At 37.2% G+C, this 22,104-nt stretch overlaps 1 protein-coding gene across 9 annotated transcripts in view; it reads right to left on the bottom strand.

The window, feature by feature from the left end:
- Positions 1 to 22,104, bottom strand: part of ADGB (androglobin) — a 166,054-nt gene that overhangs the window by 43,920 nt on the left and 100,030 nt on the right. For 8 of the 9 annotated variants that reach the window (XM_073894052.1, XM_073894055.1, XM_025866291.2 and 5 more), the window contains 7 exons: positions 18,854 to 19,021; positions 14,063 to 14,198; positions 13,298 to 13,435; positions 11,009 to 11,102; positions 6,205 to 6,339; positions 5,536 to 5,689; positions 1,894 to 2,081 (listed from right to left, as the gene is read on the bottom strand). In XM_073894052.1, the coding sequence (XP_073750153.1) occupies positions 1,894 to 2,081; positions 5,536 to 5,689; positions 6,205 to 6,339; positions 11,009 to 11,102; positions 13,298 to 13,435; positions 14,063 to 14,198; positions 18,854 to 19,021 (1,013 nt within the window). The remainder of the gene's footprint in view (positions 1 to 1,893; positions 2,082 to 5,535; positions 5,690 to 6,204; positions 6,340 to 11,008; positions 11,103 to 13,297; positions 13,436 to 14,062; positions 14,199 to 18,853; positions 19,022 to 22,104) is intronic. The other variant, XM_073894054.1, reaches the window with a different exon arrangement.

Here is a 22,104-nt window from a genome sequence, read left to right as displayed (position 1 = left end):
TGATAAGTCTATAAGGCAAAGAACACCAAGGATTATCAGAAACCCCCAGAGGCTAGGAGAAAGCATGGAATAGCTTGTCCCTCACAGTCCTCAGTAGGCACCATCCCTGCTGACACTTTGATCTCGGTCTTCTGGCACCCAAAACCGTGAGACTGTGAGACAATCGATTTCGGTTGCTGAAGCCACCTACTTTGCCAGTTTGTGGGATTTTGTTATGGCAGTGCTAGCGAACGAGTCCACTGACCAGCTCCAGGTTGCCATCAGCACACACCTGGGTTATTTCAAAAGCTTCTTCCTATCTGGTTCCCCCATCTCCAGTTACGCTGTCCTTCATCCATTCAGCACACTGCAGTCTTTTGAAATTTGTTTTCTTCTATATTCCGTACCTTTTATGATTATATATAATTTCACAATAATACGGTTCTAACAACATTTCTGCTCTTAGAAATTATATTTAAAAAATTTTTTTTCAACTCATGCTTTGCAGGCATAATGTCTTAACACAAGTCTATTGTGGTCATTTGTCTTAAAACTCCTCAAAGCGTGTTTCGCCTCTCAGATAAAGTCTAAATCTCTTGCCTTATGAGGCCCTTCTCTGGCCTTACCCTTGCCATAGCCCGCTAGAGCTCCACTTTGCAAGCAAACGTCTTCAGTTCCTTGAAAAGGTCATACACTCCTTAATTTCTGAACTTTCACATTTGCTCATGAAGAAGTTCCCTCCTCACCTTGCCCCCCACTAAGTTTGACAGCTTTAGGACCAGCTTCTAGGACTAATTTAGATATTGGGTTAAGTATCACTCAGTTGGTCTATTAGTGGTCCTGCAGTGTGATACAGTGGCCTCCTATCAGAGTAGTTAAAATATCTTATCACAATTGTTATTTTTAATTGCTGGTATTTTTCCCTCCTACTTCTTTCCTTTTTTCCCTGGCTTTCTTTCTAATAGCCAATGTGCAGATAAATGACAAGAAGCAGACAGATTAAAAAGAGAATTTTCTGCCCCTGCTGTTACCCCCAGTTCATGTTTTCTTTCAGTATTTTCTCTAAACTTTTACCTACATATAAAATATGTAAACAAATATAAGAACAAAAACATATGCTGGGAATATACTGTATATATTGTCCTGTAATTTAATTTTACTACTGATTATTTTATAATACAAACATTTTTGCACATTCTTTAAAATAAAAAAAGTTTTAAAATACAAATAAATAAGAATTAGAGGTGAAAATTAGCCAGAATACAATAAATTTGTACATATATTGTCAAATAGATTTAGGGGTTTCTTTAGAAAACAAATTTACCAATACATGTGGAATCTTTAAAACATACAATCTCTTTAAAATAATAAATCTTTAAACAATAATCAAGAATTTACTTTAATATTTACAATAAATATGCCTATCACATCTCTATTAATACTATAGAAAAAGTAGAAATGGAAAATTTGTAACAAAAAATAACCAGAGTAAATTGTTGTATTTTCCTACAAATGATTACTACGTAATCATGAAAAAGAATTCACAAAATGTCTTAATGGCACTGGGAAATGTGCACACTATAATGTTAAGTAAAAAGGTCAGATTACAAAACTTTAATTACATTATGATTTTAATAATGTTAAGCTGTGACTAGGAAAAAAGAAAAAAAACACCAAAAAAATACAACAGGATACTAACAGTGATTGTTTCCAGGTTGTTTGATTACAGGTGACCTTTACTTCCTCAATAATATATTCACATATTAATAGTTAACTGTGGTCAAGCCCAGAGCCCTGTGCATATCTAGAGGTCCAACCTCCGTAGCCACAGTCACAGAAGGACAACGTGTCAGCACCCATCTGGTGCCAAAAAATGCCAATTTGGGGCATTTCCCTTCTGTCATATACTTATACCTGAATAAAATTTTCTTATCATTGGGTATGTAGTAATCTCTGATTTCCTTTATGGTGAAGGTATTGCCTGGAGACTCTCGAGATAGGCATGGGAGTGGATTATAGGAACCAATGAGGCGCAGTTTCCATCGTGAGGACGATACATATGTGTCACCAGTAAATGCTTCAGCCACGAATGTGTAGCCTTTCTAGAGGAAGGAGAATTAGAAGTAAGGGATACTGTTACTGGTCTCTCAAAGGTACAACATATGGCTTCGCCGTAGTAAAATGCTTTATTATCCCAATATACATAAAGATCCCAAGATCTCTTGATAAAAGAAAATCACTATCATTACATTTTGAAATTCCTCTTAGAAAGTGCATCTTACATGTTTTCAGAGAAAATGAGTAACTCTAACACTTTTGTTTGTGTAGTTCTCAAGCTATAACACAAAGCACGTAACTCTGATAGATGATTGCTATGTTTTCTTCCAATTCTTCTAATGCTTGCTAATGCAGATTTTTATCATTGCATCACCCTGGAGTAGCCCAATAACTTCCTACCTGATGTCCCTGTTTTTAAATACAAGATGAGAAAAGGAGAAGCATTTATGGAAATGTAGTTCCTTTGGGATGACAATTGTCAGATAAATCTATCAAGTTAACAGCAGATCTGGTTCCAGGGAACCCAGATATGAGTATGGAGAGGAGCTCTTTAGATTGGGGAAAAGAAGCAGCTAAGAAACCTGGGATAATGTTATAGTGGGTAATAGCTTGGTTCTATGTAATTGGATATCTATCTGGCAAAAATGTCAGTGAAGCAAGAGCATGATATCATAATGAGATACAAAAGTTCAAAGTAATTCTGAGTTTATAATTCCAGACACTTCTAATAAGGAAGAAAAATATAGATTTGTATTCCAGTTGATTCTGATGCAAAGGAAGCTCTCCGATGTGTTTAGATTTCCAGAAACAAAAAGTAGAAATATATAAGACAGTATATCTATATATATAAGACAGAATAAATTCAATAAACATCTAGGAATATTACCCAGAATTACAATACCCATAATGAGATGAGAATTGCAACACCAATAAGGACCTTTTAAAATTATGTTTGGGGCAAGGAAATAAAGGAAGATAAATCTTATACGCTAAAGTATTTTTATTTGTAAAGTGTAATGCACAGATTTATTGCTGTTCTCATTATTTTTTGAGCTTGTAATACTAATACATTAAGAAACAAAATAAAATTACATGACTCTGATTTTGTGTCTGTCTAGGCTCAGAGAATAAGTTTGAGAGGGGAAAAAAAAAGTTACAAAATGGTGGGATAGGTATTGGTAAGTTAAAGTCTAAAGCTAAACCAGTGTTAGGGTTTTAAGAGAGAACCTGACTATTCTAAATGACTTTAAGGCTCATGAGTAACAGTAACATAATACTTAAATATTTGCAAAAGACACATATAATAAAGGACTGTTATCCAAAATATGCAAAAACTCCTAAAACTCAACAATAAGAAAACAAACAACCTAGTTAAAAAATTTTAGAAGACTTCTCACCAGAGAAGATATACAGATGGCAAATAGGCATACAAAAAGATGTTCCACATTGTATATTATCAGAAAAACTCAAACAACCATGAGATACCACTACACTCCTATTAGAATAGCCCAGATCCATAACACTGGAAATACCAAATGCTGATGAAGATACAGAGCAACAGGACTCTCACTCATTGCTAGTGGGGATGAAAAATGGTACAGACATTTTGAAGGACGGTTTGGTGGTTTCTTACAAAACTACACATATTCTTATTATAGAGTCCAGCAATAGTGCTCCTTGGTATTTACGCCAAAAAGTTATGTCCACACAAAAACCTGCGCAGAGACATTTGTAGGTGCTTTGTTCATAATTGCCATAACTTGGAAGCAGCCAAAATGTCCTTCGGTAGGTGAACAGGTAGATAAACTTTGAAACAAGCAGACAGTGGAATATTATTATTAAAAAGAAATGAGCTATTAAGCCATAAAATCATGGAAAAATCTTAAATGCCTGTTTTTAAGTGAAAGAAACAAATCTGAAAAGATTACACACTATACGATTCCAATTTCACCACATTCTGGAAAAGGCAAAACTATGGAGACAGAAAAAAGGTCAGGGGTCGGGGAGGAGGAATACATAGGTGGATCACAGAGGATTTTTAGGGCTGTGAAAACACTCTTAATGATACCATGATAACGGACACATGTCATTTTACATTCATCCAAACCCATACAATGTACAACACCAACAGTGAACCATAATATAAACCATGGAATTTGGGGGATTACGATGTGTCAGAGTGGGATGATCAATGTAATCAATGTGCCACTCTGGTGGGGTTCGTCGATAATGGGGGAGGCTGTGCACATGTGGGAGCCGTGTGTATATGGGAAATCTCTGTACTTTCCTCTCAATTTTGCTGTGAAGCTAAAACTGCTCTTATTTATTGCTGCTAACAGTTGCAATGAAGTCTTAAAACCCTTCCAAGTCTTTTTTTTTTTTTTAGAAGATTTTATTTATTTATTTGAGAGACAGATAGAGAGAGCGCACAAGCAGGGGAAGCAGCAGGCAGAGGGAGAGGGAGAAGCAGGCTCCCCGCTAAACAGGGAGCCAACCGTGGGGCTCGATCCCACGACCCTGGGATCGTGACCTGAGCTGAAAGCAGAAGCTTAACTGATTGAGCCACCCAGGCACCAAAAAACCCTTCCAAGCCTTAAAAAAAAAAATTAAATCCCATTTAAAAAAATCTCTTAAACAACTCAAAAGAGATTTTAGGTCTTTTATGGACTTAATACTTTTAAAAATTTATCCTTCATTCCTATAAACCAGTATTCATTAGATAGGTATGTCTTAATTTGTGCAAAATAATGCACAGAATCATAGGCTGAAATGAACTTGGAAAGTCAATTACAACCATAGCTCAAAGAGAAGAATGAAAAGATTCAAAACCATATAGGTAAAGAATGAAAGGTCAGAGTAAAAACAAATCTCCCAGTTTACAGTGTAGGTGTATACTGCCTTTTGTTATGCTTCCCTCTTAGAGGAAATAACCAAAAACACAAAGATGAGATTCAAATAGAAAGGCAACATGATTTCAGTGGGATCATCAGAAAGCAGGGTCCATCGGGCAGCAGGAGCAACGTGCCAAGTGCTTTTTAAAGAATCTGTGTAGCCCTGGAAAAGACTGGGGGTGGTGGATGAATGGCCATGTAATCACAATCTTCTGAAATATTTAGGGATGGAACAAAAACCCGGTGGGAAACTGAGACAACTAGCTAATTTGATCCAAAGAATAGGACTAAATGAGCCCTTTACCTCCATTTCCATTTTAAGGGTTTGTATGATTTTATGATTTTAATAGGAATTTCCAATGCTTTCCTTTTGTCATATTTTCTTCAGAGAGAAGAAAAAAGAGAGCTGAGAGGTGAAGGTTCTAGCACTCACATTAAAAACCTTGGGCTGTCAAATAAATGGGACTTCTACAGAAAAAGACCAGGACCCCATTCCCCTGTTAAGTAGGTTGAAAAGCACATCTGTTCTACCTGCTCCTGGAATCTTACTAACGTCTGGCTTCTCACTGCCAGTCTATCATATGGGGAGAATAAATTTTGCACCTACCTTATTCTTGGTATAAAGATAAGGCACCACTTTTTGGAACACTTTTGGCACTTGTTCCATTGTGTCATTATTAACAATGTGAAGCATGCAGACCGGGAGTGTAGAATATACTTTGGGAACCAAAATCATATCTTGAGGAACCAAAAATGTTTCTCTGTAATTACAAAAGAATGAACTTCCCCTTGCCGTGAATCATAAAGAAAGTTTGAAATTAGGTTTAAGGCAAGAAATAAAAAAGTTTAAAATTTCCAATAACTAAAAGGTATACATACTGGTTTTTTAAATTATTAATATGCCGTTTTGTCATGTAAATACAAGCCCTTTAAGAAATCCCATTTTATAAGTAATCTGTGACTTTTACCTAATACGATATTGCTTGAAAATTAAATAATTTCTTTCTATACTGATAGCACATCAATTTATATTATGTTTATCATACTCCTAAAAATACTACTAATTAACTTCACATTCTTCACATTTTATTTAAAGAAACATGGATAAAAATCCTGTAATATCTCATTTATGCATAGCAGATGGGGAAGAAGTGCTAAGTTGTGAAAACAGCCTGTAAGTTCATACTTTCACTACTACCATAAATAAAGCTCTACACATAAGACTATCGCATGCCATTTAAAGATGACATCATATGCCAATTTATGATAGCCTCACCTGAATGCTATAAACCAACTATTTGGTGGCTGGTCTGCATAAGTCACAGTATAGTCAGCAAAAACAATCTTAGTTTCTTCATCTTGATAGCATGGGTAAGATTCAATAGACTTGCACTTGCTTTTAAACATTAGTCTAGAAATGTAAAAATAATATAAGTTCTAATGGCAAAGGCAACTTTTAAAATAAATTTTACTTACAAAAAAGGAAGTAGACAAAATAACATAAAATATCACAGTCTGCTGTTGGCTGGATTGAGTCCTTGATCAAAAGCTGTGGGGTTCAGAGTGCATGGCACACAGGTAGGGGAGCCCATTCTAGGTCAACCATGAAAGATGTCTCTCAAAGGTCTCTAAAGTTATTTGAAGTTCTTAATCAAAGGAGAACTTAATTCATGATCAAGAAAGTAATTACAGTTTATAGGTGGGAAATCAGCAACAAAGCTCAAACTATAAGGGTAGGAAAACAGGAACAGACAAAGTAGCAATGAAACTGGTGAGGGCCACTCAAGGTCTGGAATTGACATGGGAGTCGATAACTAGAATGGAGTTTAAAGTAAGGAATGGATTTGTAAAAAGGGATTAAAACAAACAAAAATCTAAGGCCATGACCAAGGGGAGAACATCAGTTTTCCTTCTATGTGATTTTTGGCACATAAAGGAGTGGTATGTGCAACTGGTTAAAAGAATTATGGGTTGAGGTTTCTCCATGTTTGCCCCCTGGAAGGCTGTGGCCTATTTCAGAACATGATGGAAGTCATGTAAGAGATGTGCTAGGTAAGTCATGTAAGAGATGTGCTAGGTTCTTTCCCTCCCACGGCCAGGAACTAGATCTAGCTTCAGTAGCACCAGCAATCTAGGTCTTTTGTATAACATCTATGGAATTAGCTGGGATGGAAGCCATAATGGCCATAGAAAATCGTTCTGTATTAGAGGTCTAGACAGATCTAGAGGTTTTCTTGCCTTCTAGAAAGCAGATGGCTTGACTGTACCGTCAGTAAGAAGCAAAGCCATGGAGATTCTTATGGGGGATAGGATTCATATGCTCCATTTGATCACTGGTCTTTGATGGGAGGAAAGTGACAGATTTATACTTGGGAGAATTTTAAGCCTTGTAGGTAAGTTATGAGAACAAAGATTGACCACATATCCTGGTTTGCCTGGGGCAGTCCTGGTTTATACTCATAATCCTGTCATAATTATTAACAGTGCTCCCTCTGTCCCTTTTGTAAAAGTATCCCAGTTCAAATGATAAATAAACTGACCACCCTAACTGGGAACTCTAATGTGGTGGTCTGTCAATGGGGGGGCCAGCCAAATCCACATGTGGGTGTTGGCTGAGCCAATACATCAGCTACACAGGCTACCTAGGGAACTGACTGTAATGGGACCAGCTGCCATTCTAAGATAGGGCAGAGATTTAGTAATCCAGTCATTGTTCACATCATACATTCCACACTTTTTCATAGCCTCAGGAAATTCTAATGCATATAGTGCCATCAAAACCCTGATGTATATAGAATATCTTGAGTGACCCAGAGAAATATTCCTGACAGACTTGAAAGATTTTCTTTTAACTTTGCATCTTAGTACAGTAAGAAAGTTACATCAGTAAACTGAGCCTTGCCCAAAGTTCACTTGGGAAAGTTCTGCCCCTTAAGATCTGAGAATGTAAGGCTGGATTCCAGGACCTCAGTTTCCCATTTAGTAGTAATAATAAAGTAATATTTACAATAGCTAATGCCCTGTAATGCCTCAATCTGTAGTTTGGTGTTAAGTACTTTTCCTGTGTTACCTTAATTTATCTTTACAGCCTTACAAAAGGATAATACTATGAGATAGATATTGTTTTCCCTATATTAAAATGATTTCCCTATATTAAATATTAATAAAAATATTAAATATTAATAAATTTTTAATTTCAACTTTAGAGAGGATAAGAGACTTACCCCAGGTCACACACCTGATAATTAGTATATTGGGGGGTAGCCTTAGGTCTGATGCTGAAAGATGTGTGCAAGTCAGTCAAGCTGGACGGTCAGGTAATGGCAGTGTCCATGGGCCAGGACTAGGGTGAGGTGAACGAGACACTTATCCTCAGGGTTAGGCAAATACTGTATAGATTTGGATTTTTTCTATGTTTAAAATTTTTATATTTGTTTCATAGTGAATTTTTTTCATTATTTTTATAAGTAGGAATCCAATTGTTATTTTATATTGACCTTGTCTCCAGCAACTTTTCTTAATTCTCTAACTCTAATAATTTTTCTGCAGATTTTAAAATATTTTCTACAGGGGCACCTGGGTGACTCAGTCGATAACAGTCTGCCTTCAGCTTGAGTCATGATCCCAGGGTCCTGGGATCAATCCCCACGTCGGGCTCCCTGCTCAGTGGGAAGCCTGCTTCTCCCTCTTCCACTCCCCCTGCTTATGTTCCCTCTCTTTCTCTCTATCAAATAAATTAATTAAAAATATATTTTCTACATATACAATCATATCATCTGTAAACAGTGGTGGTTTTATTTTTTCCCTTCAAACCCTAATGACTTTTACTTTGCTTTATTGCCATTTTGTCCTTCTCAGAATTATTCCAGGATTATTGTGAATGGAAGTCATCAGGCAGACATTTTTGTCTCATTTCTAAACCCAAGAAAATGCTTTCAAAATTTCACCACTAATCATGTTTGTAGTAAGTTTTGAAAATACCAGATACCAATAACATATTAATGAAAGACTTCTCTAAAAGTTTTCTTCTCTAAAAGTCCAAGTTTTCTAAAAACAATAAATAAATAAATAAATAAATAACTTTGAATTTGTGTTAAATTCTATCAAATGTTTTTTCCGATTCTATCTGGAGGACCAAATGATTTGTTCCTTTTCCCTGTTAATGTACTGAATTAAAATGACAAATCTTCTAACATTAAACTACCATTGTATACCTGGGAATGAGAGGCCTACTTGATTACAAGGCATTATCCTTTTTATTTAAGTCCAATTTTGATTTACTAATATTTTATTACACATTTTTTGTATCTATTCAAAAGGGTGATTGGTTTGCAATTTGAAGAAGGTGACTGGTTTGCAATTTCATTTTCTTACTGTCCTTGTTGAATTTTTTTAAATCAAGATTATGAATTGGTTAGTGTTTCCTCTTTTTCTGTTCTCTAGAAGATTTGTGAGACTAATCTTATCTCTTCCTAAATTCACTAGCTGTTCATTAGTATATTGCTAGAAAGGACACCATGCATCCCTCCCCTGTGTTTCATCTAAATTATTACTTTTGCCATTTCTGCAATAATACTATAACCTTAGAACTCTTTAAAACCTTATACCTAACTTCTACATTCCTCATTGCTTAAGGTCATGAATTTACTCTTGTATGTAACTATTTGTTGATTGCCCTTTGAAGATAATATGCATTATTTTTCTGGCTGATTTGAAGGCTTTTCTTTTGGCCTTTGTTTTTCAGTAGTTTCACTGCAATGAGTCTAGAAATACTTTTCTTTGTAGCCTTTCTGCATGGAGTTTGCATGCAGTCTCCTGAAAACATGAGTTGATGTGTTTTACCAGTTTTGGAAAGTTCTCAGTTATTAACTTTTTACAGTCTGCGGCTATAATGACAATATTGGACTTTCTGAGCATATTCCACATGTCCCTTATGTTGCTTTCTTACTTCCCATTCGCTCTCTCCTATGCTTCAGTTTGGATACTTTTCTATTAACCTATCTCCAAGTTCACCAATCTCTTCATCTGTTCTGATTAATCTGCTGTTAAATCTACAAGTATGTTTTTAATTTCAGTTGTTAAAAATCTCAGAAATATTTCTGAGTGAAATAAGCCAGACACAAAAGAGCACATGCTGTGTGATTTCAGTTATATGAAATTGAAGAACAATCAAATCTAATCTATGGTGATGAAACTCAGGGTATAGGTTTCTTGTTGGGAAGGAATGAGTTATATGAAAGAGCACAAACAAAACTTTGTGGGTAATGGAAATATTCTGTATCATGTTTTTGCAGTAGTTTTATGAGTATATGTAATTAATTAGCAAAATTTATCTAACTAAACAGTTAGGATAAATTAATGACCTTAATAGTGTGGTGTTAAATAAAAAACATTATCTAAAAAAAAATCATTTATGTAATTTCCATTTGACTCAGCTTTATTAGTCTAAACTTTTGATCTATTTTCTCCTTATTCTTTATTTTCTTTGGCATTTCCATTACAGTTAAGTTTTGAGATTTTTGTCTGCTAACTCCAACATCACCAGAGGGTTTGCCTCTTTTAAATACATCTGTGCGCGTGCGCGCGCGCGCATGTGTGTGTGTGTGTGTGTGTGTGTGTATAATTTATAATTTCTCAGTTTTGTTCAGATTATCCTGTTGCTTACATATGATTTGTGGCTACAGTAGTTTTGCTGAGGCTCAGTCTACTTCTGGTTTACCCCTGTTTCTAGAGTGTTACTGTCCAGGGATTTCAACTGACAATTTTAATTGTTTGTTGGAGTCCCCTCCCCTAGTAGGTCCTAAACTCTGACCATGGTCACCTCAGCACCATAAGACTTCAAGAAACTTTGCTCTGCTTCTCAGAGGTTTTCTGCTTAGAATCTTGGTTAAGTATAATTAAGACAAACCCAAAGTAGTAAGTACCATAGAAATGCTTCAGATAAAATATTGTGGAAGTTCAGAAGAAGCGGTGTTTCTCACTGCAATGATTAGGAAAACTCAATGAACATGGTAGCACTTGAACAGGAACTTGAAGGATACCAAGATACTGCAACAAGAAGTTTCATTATACTGCCTTACCTTAAGAGAGAAACTGCATACTGTTCTATATTCAGTTCCAATATACTCCAAACTTTTTGAAGAATATCTGCAACACTGGTATTTTCTTTTGTGTCTAAAAATAATAATTAAAAATAGCAATATAAAAACTGCAAGATGCCTGAAAGATCATCTTGTTCAAAGCCCTCCTTTTACAGATAAAGAAGCTGAAATTCACAAGGTGGTATCCAAAGCCATAGGCTTTATTAGCAGCAAAATTATGTTAAAATATAAAGCTATAAACTTCTAGTCGACAGCTCTGCTCATTGATTTGTGCTGTTTTCCTTCATCTTCAGCGACATCATAAAGTGTTCTTTCATCTAATTGAAGATTCTCATCAAAGAGTTTACATCAGGAGATCTTTTATCACACTAAAAGTTCTTTTTTTTTTAAAGATTTTATTTTTTCATTTGAGAGGGAGAGAATGAGAGATAGAGAGCACAAGAGGGAATAGGGTCAGAGGGAGAAGCAGACTCCCCGCTGAGCAGGGAGCCCGATGCGGGACTCGATCCCAGGACTCCAGGACCGTGACCCGAGCTGAAGGCAGTCGCCCAGCCAACTGAGCCACCCAGGCGCCCTCACACTAAAAGTTCTTTATGAAAGCTCTTATGACAGAAAAAATAATTCATCCAATTTTTCTAAAAAACAATGTCTACTGGGATCCCACTAAAACTCAGTCCCATAATCCACATTGGTTTAGGAGTAGATGATTTGGTAAGAAAAATGCAAATCCATAGTAAGTGGCTCAAATTTAACAAGTCAGAAACTGCCTTTTCCCTAATTATCCTATTTTAATTTCTTCGTAGTACTTACTAGAATCTGAAATTGATATCTTAATATATCTACTTGTCTATTGTATGTCTACCACCACTAGAACACAAGGTTCATCAAAGCAGAAACTCTGTCGGTTTAACTGACTTCAATAAAATCAGAATTTAGAACAGTGCTGTGCACACAAGTTATTCAATAAATATTCACTGAGTGAAAGAAATGCAAATATTATTAAAACATTATTAGGTTCTTCAAGTTTTTGTGTCTAAAAAGAAAGAAAATCACTGTTTGAATATAATTTTTATAGCATATGTGGACAACAAAAAGTATATTTTACTATATATTTAATTTGATAAATCTATCTTTACTTTTTCTAATAGAATAATATCAAAATCAAGCAACAGTAATATTTTTCTCTCACACAACTATACAATGCAGTTTATTTACTTTACATTTGTGTATCTGTAGTTTTCCCTGCTGAGATGAACATTTTGATTATTCTCATTAAATACTTCAAATAGAGACACTTCACAACAAAATGTTTCAGTACATTCAAAGAATTCTATTGGAGGACGCCTGGGTGGCTCAGTCAATTAAGCATCTGCCTTTGGCTCAGGTCATGATCTCAGGGTCCCGAATCAGATCAAGCCCAGAGTTGGGCTCCTTGCTCAGCAGGGAGTCTGCTTCTCCCTTCCCTTTGTCCTTCCCCTCACTTGTGCACTCGCAAGCTCTCTCTCTCTCTCTCTCTCCCCCCTCTCAAATAAATAAATAAAATCTTAAAAAAAATTCTATTGAAGATAAGCCTTTTCTTAGAAACAAAAACTGCAGAATGAAAATGATTAAACATAATTTTTGCCTCTGCAGTGTTTTATTTTAAGCTCATAAAAAGCTAAAATAAAATAGCCTTTTTCACAAAAAGTTTATTATACATACATAAATAATTTGATTTAATAGAATACACTGATAATTTGATTTAATAGCTAGAATACACTTCAAATGCATTCTGTGCTCTCTAAATGTATGCCACACGGACACATGAAAGCTTCTTTCACTCAACCCATTCATTCATTTACTCATTCATTCATTTATTTCTTTGAAAAATGATCTAGAAATGTAAAAATATCCACAGCTTAGCTGAAGCTGACTGCTGTAGCATTCTGCTAGACATGGGAGATGCATAGAGGAAAAGACTAGTTCTCTGTGCTGTAAGACTCACAACAGACTGGGAAGACATAGCTGATCATTCACTGAGTCCTTCATTCTTTCTTCCAGCATGTATTTGTTGTGTGCTTACTCTGTGCCAGGCACTGTGCTAAATTCTGGGACCTACAGAGTGAGTGTGCTGACATGCATTCTGACCTCAAGGAATTTCAATATTTATAGAATTACAAAGAATTAGCCCAATAATAAAGTAAGATAACTCCAAAATCTTTTTGATTAGCACACAAATATTCATTCTTACATACACAAGTTTATTTTATAAATGACTGGAAAAGGTACCTGGTGTTCTAGCTCTCATAAGCAATCTGACATAAGTCCCTCTCCACATGGCTTGAATTTTAATTGCTGCTCCTACTTCTTCAGGAGAATATTCTTTATCACTTACTGGTAGGCAGTATTTAATGTCGACGCATTCCGCTGGAAACAGAAAAACAAATTTTGGACTGAAATTTGAGTTAAGGTATTTAATCCTTTCCCCAGTTTTCAATGCCTTTAACTGTTAAAGTCCCCTGACATATAAAGTGCCACAATGATAGATTTGTCTTTATATTTAATATTGTGCTCTGCAGGTGGCCCTTTTTTTTAGAACATAAACATCCTGGAGAAGGGAAACACTACATACTGAGTGAGCTATTATGAGTTCTTCTGTGAAAACAGTAAGGAGTTTCTCACAAAACTGAAAGAAAATGTTAAAATTGCGTGACTAGAGCATTGGGAGTGCGGGAAAGGAGGGTTTCCTTGGATCTGAAGATCTTCCCAGGATTCCTCTAATCATATCATAAATGTTAGCAACTTTCATAGTCTTTCAGGGAAGAAACAAATAAAACGGGGCAATTCTGGGCTTCCATGGAAATATGTGAAGTTGGGGACACAAGGTAGATTGTTGGAGACAGTGGGCTTCCCAGAGCACAGCTTGAATTCTCCACCTGTTTGGTATAGACCTAGTCTACCTACTCCACAAAATCTTTGTGCTTTTCTCAAATTATTTCTCTTCTATAAGGCTAGAAAGTCCTTTGTCAAACAAATATCTAAATTATTCAGTACCTAAAGAAACATCTTCTAAGGAGAAATCAAGTAACTCCAAATCCAAAACCATAGCACGAAATGCAAATTTAAAGTTGGGAGGAAGTTTTGTTAGTTGAGTTTTTTTCATTAAACGCCATAAAGAAATATGAAAAACCTGAAAAAGATAAAATATGTTAGTCCATTTTTTTACACCAAGAAAATAACATTGCCAGGTAATATTACATTTAGAGAGCACGGAATGCATTTGAAGTGTATTCAAATTAAAGTATAAAACTTTAAATACTCTAAAAATAAAAATACATATTTCTCAGATGCACAGTATAAGAGAAGATCTTGAAGTCTCATTCACCCAGAAAGAGAGCAAAATTATTTATCACCTTACCATTTCTAATTTAATAAAATTTAATCACTATAATGTTTATAATGTACACTCAATCAGCATATAACTGACTGAAGAGATATAGCATAAAATGAAAAATATGGCCTTTGTGCTTAAGCAAGTTAAATACTATATTTCATTGGTTCTAAAATGCCATCCACTATAAGACACACTATTGTTTCATGTATTACCAAAAAAGAAAATATGTTGTTTAGACTTTTTATCACTTTCTTATTCTCATCTACGAGTATTTACTTCCTACTGAAAAAACTCTTGTAGATTTATTTACATAGAGCTTTTTTGTCATACATCACACTGAAACATACATGAAAAAAATAAATAAGCTACATAAGTTGGTTAAGTATTCTGAAAACATTTATATTCAAACTCTTACTCTTGCAAATCATTTTTTGAAAATACTTAACATCTGTGTTTTCCTATATAATTTTGTCCTTTATGTTGTCAAGCTTTGAAGATGCACCATTGCCTAGAGTGTGTTCTACTTTTGTCCCTGGGGTTTTACTCAAACCACCGACCCCCATTCAGTAAGTGTTGGTGCTGGCTCATTCCTGATCCTACCAAAGAGGACCCATGGAAGGTTTTAAGACCATAAGCAGAATACATATTCCTTCTTCCAAGTTTTTTCATAGTTTTCATCTTGAAATTCTGAGGAATTCCATTTATCTACTCATGCCACTGAGAATAACCACCAAGCCCCAGCACCCTGCTGCTGGCTTACTTTTAGCTATTTATTTGTCCACAGGGAGTAATGTGCTTGGTGGATTATGTAAGGTGCCTGGAACACCATTTGAGGTGATTTTTAGCCAGGTTCTCCTCTCCTTCTCTCTCTTTCCCTGTGCCTTGGGGGGAAGGGTCCAGGGGAGGGGGGGTGTCAGTCTGGTGTAGGGAAAATCCCTCTGCTTTCATGTTTCTTTGAGAGGCTCTCTAATGTCATTTAATTCTCTTCCCATAAGAATTAGGCCTTTGTCAAAAAAAACATACATTTCTTTTGAAGCAGTAACAGTATGAACCCTTATGAACATGTCCCTGTGTGTGTAGAGAATTTTGAAGGCTACCTGGCCAGTAATGATTATAAGGAACCACCAATTATAAGACACACTCTAATTTCCTTCTCCTGTTAAAGTGTGAAAAGAAATGTGCGTCTTAGAATTGGTGAGATACAGTGCTCTTCAAAGACATATGACTATTGTACTTTCTGCTAAGTCCACATTTTCTGACTACTCCAGAGGGGTGCCTCCCTGCAGGCACCTAATCTCATAATCTATATTTGTAAGTGCCCCATCAACTGACAACGGTGGATAAGCCTGTAAGAAACCACCTAACCCAAGCTGAGCAAATCATTGTTACTTTGGTTGAATAATTTGAGATCAGGATCAAGATATTCTAAACTGGACTCATATGGGAAAGTGATGTAAGTCAGGAGTCAGTTTTTCCATGATATGAACTTAGGAGTAGAGATAACATGTCTATAAGGAGAAAAACAGAATGAAGAAGATACGTTCAAGGGGGTGTCTATCCCCTCTTTGAAGTTACACACTGAGTCATTCCTATCCTTGGGTGTCAAGATTTCCCTATAACTTTATAAGAAATTAGCACATCCAGCTCCTTGTTATGACTTAAATGAGTTAGATGTGTTTTTTGTGACATGCTAATAAAATGCTCTAAGTATTTCAGCGTCTAGCATAAAAATAAGAAAAATACATGATTATGTTAATCCTCCTACTCTCTGTTACATTTAAGTGTTCATGTTGGTGTTCTACAGGACATCACTCTGATGTTCTACAGGACATCACTCTGGACTACGTGTGGATGTTGATGACCGCAGTGAACTCAGACCTGTGGGCAGGAAGTGGCCATTACTCTGACTTCCTGATTAAGACACATGCATGCTAGAGAGTGGGGAATGATCCTCACACAGATTCATGGATTCACCACATCAGTGATTTCAGGGGTCCAAAGGATTAGGCATGCTGGGACATCCCCTCTAAAGTAAATGATAAGACACTGAAACTAAGAAAGAAGCCAGTCCTTGATAGTCTTCTCTGGAGTTGGTGATAGAATATTCTGCTTTGGGGAATATTATTCCAATGCATTTACTGAGTGACTTACAAGGCCATCAGCTTTGAGCAGGATCCAAAGCAAGAGAAAGATCTGTCGGAGATTTGAGCACCAATTGTTTTGTAAGCATGCTAATGAAGGACCTCCCAGAAAACACACTAATGCTATTTACTCGTGAGGGAGTCCTTATCTATGGGATACTTAGAGTATGCTGCAACTGATCCATCTGGAATTGTTTATGATAGACAAATTTGAAATGTATTGATTTATGGGATGTGGCTCTGAAGAAATGTCACATAACTACGTAATACAAAAGTGTAAAAATATTTAAAAATTTAAAGTATTTCATTACCAAAATAGCTCCCTTTTGTGTAAGTGAAGCATGCACAAAGGTCATTTACATATTGGATCTGGCCTAGCAACAACAGACTCATGCACAAGTACTCTGGGTGGCAGGGACAGGAACTACGAATGGTTCCAATAGTTTGGGCTCTCTCTTACCCAGGCTTAGCAGTCTAATCTGTTAGTAGCAGAAACTTTAATACAGTATCATCCTCTGGGGATTCCAGTCAGCACGTGGTGGCAAGTTTATTTCAGTGGGCTTCTATCAAGGAGGTGCAGAAGCACCAAGAAGTGTCCCAGCAAATTCGGACACAATTCTTCCTGTCCGCATGCGTCCCTCCTAGCATTGACACCTACCTCAAACATGAGTTTGTTTTCTCTTTCCTTGGTGCCTCTGCCAGCATTATTACCCACGGGGTTATGGAAAATCTGATTTACAAACATCAAATCCAACCTAACATCCCTTTGGACCAAGGGTCTCATTATACAGAGGAGATTTAACCACTGGAGAATGTTTGGGACTCAATGGTCCTAATATATACCATAGAAAGAATTGATAGAATTCCTGGCAAATTGGAATGGCATATAAAAGTCTCAGCTAATGGGCCACCCTGGAGATGACATCCTGGAGAACTGACAGGGTATCTCCAGGGCATGGTATATATGAACAGAACCAAAGACCAACATGCACTGCTATATCTACAAAAGCTAAGATATACAGGCTTGGGATTCAAAGACTGGAAGTAGGATTGGCCTCTCTCACCATTATTTCCAGTGGCCCATTTGCCATAATTAGTGTTCTCTGTCCCAACAGGCAGTTTGCTAAATTGGAGGACCTAATTCCTGGGTATGGAGGGCAAGGAATGCTTCCATCAGGGAACATGATATGATTTACAATAAACCTAAGTTATGATATATGCCTGGTTACTTTGAGCTTCTCATTCTGGTATACAAATAGGAAAAAGGAACAAATATAATGGTGTGGGGGTAGAATTTACCCTGATTGTCATGAAGTACTAGGGTTTCTGCTGCATAATGGGGACAGGAAGAATTATGTCTGCATTTGCTGGGACACTTCTTGGTGCTTCTGCAGTGAATGATTAATCACAGCCTGAAAAGAGTAAGGCAATCAAGGTCTTGTGCTCATCAGGATTGAAGGTCTAGGTCACCCAAGAGGCAACCAGAACAGCTGGAGCTTTGGCTGGAGAAAAGGGGAAATCTAGAATGGGTGGTAGAGGATAGAGATGTTGAATACCAGCTATGGCCTTAGGGGCCAGCTGTAGCAGGGAAGACCATAGCTTTCTTGACATATGATGGTTTAATATTTGCTTATTTTTAGAGTTTGTGAACACCATCTTAAGCCATCTAGAGCCATCACCTTCAAGAATGGATAACAGAGTTCACTTAAGGGAGGAAATTAGGGGCGCCTGGGTGGCTCAGTTGGTTAGGCGACTGCCTTCGGCTCAGGTCATGATCCTGGAGTCCTGGGATCGAGTCCTGCATTGGGCTCCCTGCTCAGCGGGGAGTCTGCTTCTCCCTCTGACCCTCCCCCCCCCTCATGCTCACACTCTCTCTATCACATTCTCTCTCTCAAATAAATAAATAAATAATCTTAAAAAAAAAGGGAGGAAATCAGATTGGTTGAAGAGTAAATCATGGCAGGTATTTCTTGCAGATCATTCATGCTTAGGTGAGCAGTTCTCAATTAGGAGTGGCTGTGTCCCAGGTAGCATTACCAGATAGAATACAAGATACTATAAGTGCAAATACAATTTACAAAAGCAAGGCTTAATTCTCTCTATGGAAAATAAAGGAAGACCCTCTTTCCCTCCCTTTTTTCTTAGATACCACTTTAGAAAACTTGCAATTGCAAGTTCTTTCTCTTTCTCTTGGAAATGTATGTAAGTCTTTTTAAAGGTTAAATTTTGGGGATCACCTAATATAAGATATATATATTTTTTCAAATAGAAATTATCCTTCTAGAAACATCATAACTTTAATGCACTTACCCTGAAGTGCTGTGAAGTTAGTTCTTTATTGTGGAGGGGTATGGGGTAGTGAGCTGCTTGTAAATCCTTCAGAGCCACGGAGAGTTTACCCTTATCTTTGAAACTAACCATCACATTTCCAACAGCTTTCAAAATCATTAAAGACTGCTCTGTAAATCGGTAGCTCTCCTGTGAAGACAAAGCATAGCAGCCAGCCTCACTTTCTTTTTTATTTAAGTGTAATCAAGCTTACAAAAATTTAATTTCTGTTAATATAGTAAACCTCTTCTATATGGTTGATTCAATAGTTATTTATGAAGCGCTTGCTTGATCAAAGCATTTTCCTAGGGTCTATGATCACAAAGATATAAAACAAGGGATATAATTCCTGCTGTAGTGGGTACACATGGGAAGAACACCTACCTCATATTGGGAGCCAGGGGAAATTTTGCCATAGTAGTAATACCCAGACTTAGTTCTGAAGGATGTCTAGGAATTACTTCAAAAAAATTGTGTGGGATTGGAGAACTGATGGGCAGAGGAGAGTTCAGGGAGGGAGTGAAAAAGATTAAAAAGGTAAGAGGGTGAACTGGCTCCCTCCTGCTTCTGGCACCCTCCTGCTATAGACTCTGAGGAGACAGTAAAAGCAAAAAGGAGATAGGGATATGGAAAACAGTATGGAAGTTCGTCAAAAAATGTAAAATAGAACTACCATCCAATCTAGCAATCTTACTTTTGGGTGTATAGCCAAAGGAAATGAAAACAGGACATTGAAAATATATCTGCACCCCCCATATTCTTTGCAGCATTATACACATTAGCCAGGAAATGGAAACAACCTAAGTGTCCATCAATGGATAAATGGATAGAGAAGATGTAGTGTGTGTGTGTGTGTGTGTGTGTGTGTGTGTGTAGCTGTAGTGCATATGTGTAATACATATACATATATATAATATATATATATACACATGCACATACATACAGACACACGGGATATTATTTAGCCATGAGAAAGAAGGAAATCCTGGCTTTGGTGACAATATGGATAGATGGACTTTGAAGGCATTATGCTAAGTGAAATAAACCAGACAGAGAAAAACAAATACTGCATGGTATCATTTATATGTGGAATATTTAAAAACACACCAAAAAACTCAAAAACAGAAAGTAGAAAAGTAGTTGTCAAGGGCTAGGGAGTGGGAAAACTAAGGAGAGTTAGGTAAAAGGGTACACACATTCAGCTGTAAGTTGAATAAGGTCTGAAGATCTACATGTATACCATAGTGACTATAGTTGATAGAACTGTGTTGTGTAATTGATATTTGTGAATAGAACTCAAATGTCACCCCCCAAAAATGTTGTCAACAACAACAAAAAAGATAAGTATGTGAGGTGATGGTTGTGTTAATTAACTAGACGGTGGGGATCCTTTCACAATGTTTATGTATATCAAATCACCATGATGTACAGTTTATATAACTTACAATTTTATTTGCCTGTTTTACCTCAATAAAGCTGGTGGAAGAAAGAAATTGGATGTCAAATTGTAAATCTGTATGTCAAAACCAAAAAGAGAGTCAGTGTAGGGGTGGGGGAGAAAGTGGGAGAGTAAGGAAGAGAACTCTGAGGAGTTTGAAAATTCTTTTGATTGGTGTGTAGTGGGTAGTTGGTGGGTAGAGGATGAGCTGCCCAGAGCAGAGGGTGATCTGAGACAGCATGAAGAGGGTGAAGTTGAAGCAAAACTTTGTGTTTTTGCTCCTTTCCTAGGGAGCACCGTGGTGCCATCATTGCTCCTTAGTTCCCTGCAGAAATTTTGAGGAATGGCCCAATGCCTAGACAAGTACAGATCTCCTGCTGATGAAGACAGATGCAACTGACTTGCCCCCTTAATGCATTTACCATTCTATTACCTTCTCCTCCAATGTCCGAAAGCCTAGAGAAAGCCTTTTCTCAATGGTGTTTCTCCCTGACGTGAAGCCATGACCAGAAAAATTGTCTGGTCAAGAGGCAGCACTTGGAGTGATCCTGTATGGTTCTGAGGAGCTTGAATCTCTCTGCTCTTGGACTAATCTTTCTCTTGCTTCTTCATTGGAACTGAAGAATAATAGGGCCTGGCTTTCAGGCCCAATAATTTTTTTTAAAGATTTTATTTATTTATTTGAGAGAGAGAGAGAGAGAGAGCAGGAGAGGGGGTTGGGTCAGAGGGAGAAGCAGACTCTCTCCTGAGCAGGGAGCCCAACGTGGGACTCGATCCCAGGACTCCAGGATCATGACCTGAGCCAAAGGCAGTCGCTTAACCAACTGAGCCACCCAGGCGCCCAGGCCCAGTAATTTTTACAAGATGGAGGAATTGATAACCCCAGGGACAGATGGGTTCACAGACCAAAATAACTAAACACCTATGAAGTTAAATCACCTAAAGAAAGAGACAAACTGGATAGTCCATACTACCTAAAGCAGAATTATTTTTTTAAAGGAAACAAAGAAAAGATTAAACAAGAATTTAAAATAAGCAGAATAAACATAATTAAGGGAACAAGAGACATGTACTTATAAGGTGGGCTTGTTGAACTTCCTTCTATTGAACAGGAGGGAGAGGACTGGTGAGAAACAGCACAGCAGAGAGGAGGCAGCCATGGGGGATCCTGCACAACCACTGCCCAGAGACGCAAGAATTCATGACTGAGCATGTCTGGGCCACAGCAACATTAACATAAAAGAGCTGCTCCTGAGCCATCTTGCTACTGTCTTGGCCCAGAGGTTTACTGACTGGCTGAGAAGATCCTGCCTCATTAATACAGTGAGGTGCTACATGGACATGGGTTCAGGGGAGGGTGTAAAACTGAATTGTGCAGTGAGAATGCCCCATGCAAATTGGCCCCCAAAAGCAGAGGCCCACATATCTAAAGAAGATGTCTTATGGAGGGCATCTAAAACCAAGACAGGATCTCAGGGGAAATGCTAGGTTCATTTACCTTGTTTCTTCTTTCAGACACTTCAGAACAGAGGAGAAAGAGAAACTAAGAAAAGACCAAGAGAAGAGGAGATGAACAAGAATGACAGAATTCTCCATGGATCCTCCCTCCTTGAATCCCAGAGTCAAACACTCCAAATTCCTTAGGCCAAGGAAGGGGGTACAAGGAACATATGATACCACAATTTTAAACTGTAATGGAAAGGCCTGTACTGATCCCCTATACATCCCAAACGACCAGTATGCTATGGGATCTACCTGAAATGTTAACAGACGTGACAGGGGATTCCACAGAGCA

The sequence above is a fragment of the Callorhinus ursinus genome, unplaced genomic scaffold, assembly GCF_003265705.2.
Source record: "Callorhinus ursinus isolate GAN/ISIS: 27379988/994484 unplaced genomic scaffold, GSC_fseal_2.0 scaffold6, whole genome shotgun sequence".
Classification (NCBI taxonomy): Eukaryota; Metazoa; Chordata; class Mammalia; order Carnivora; family Otariidae; genus Callorhinus; species Callorhinus ursinus.
This window is presented reverse-complemented; position numbering and strand designations above follow the sequence as displayed.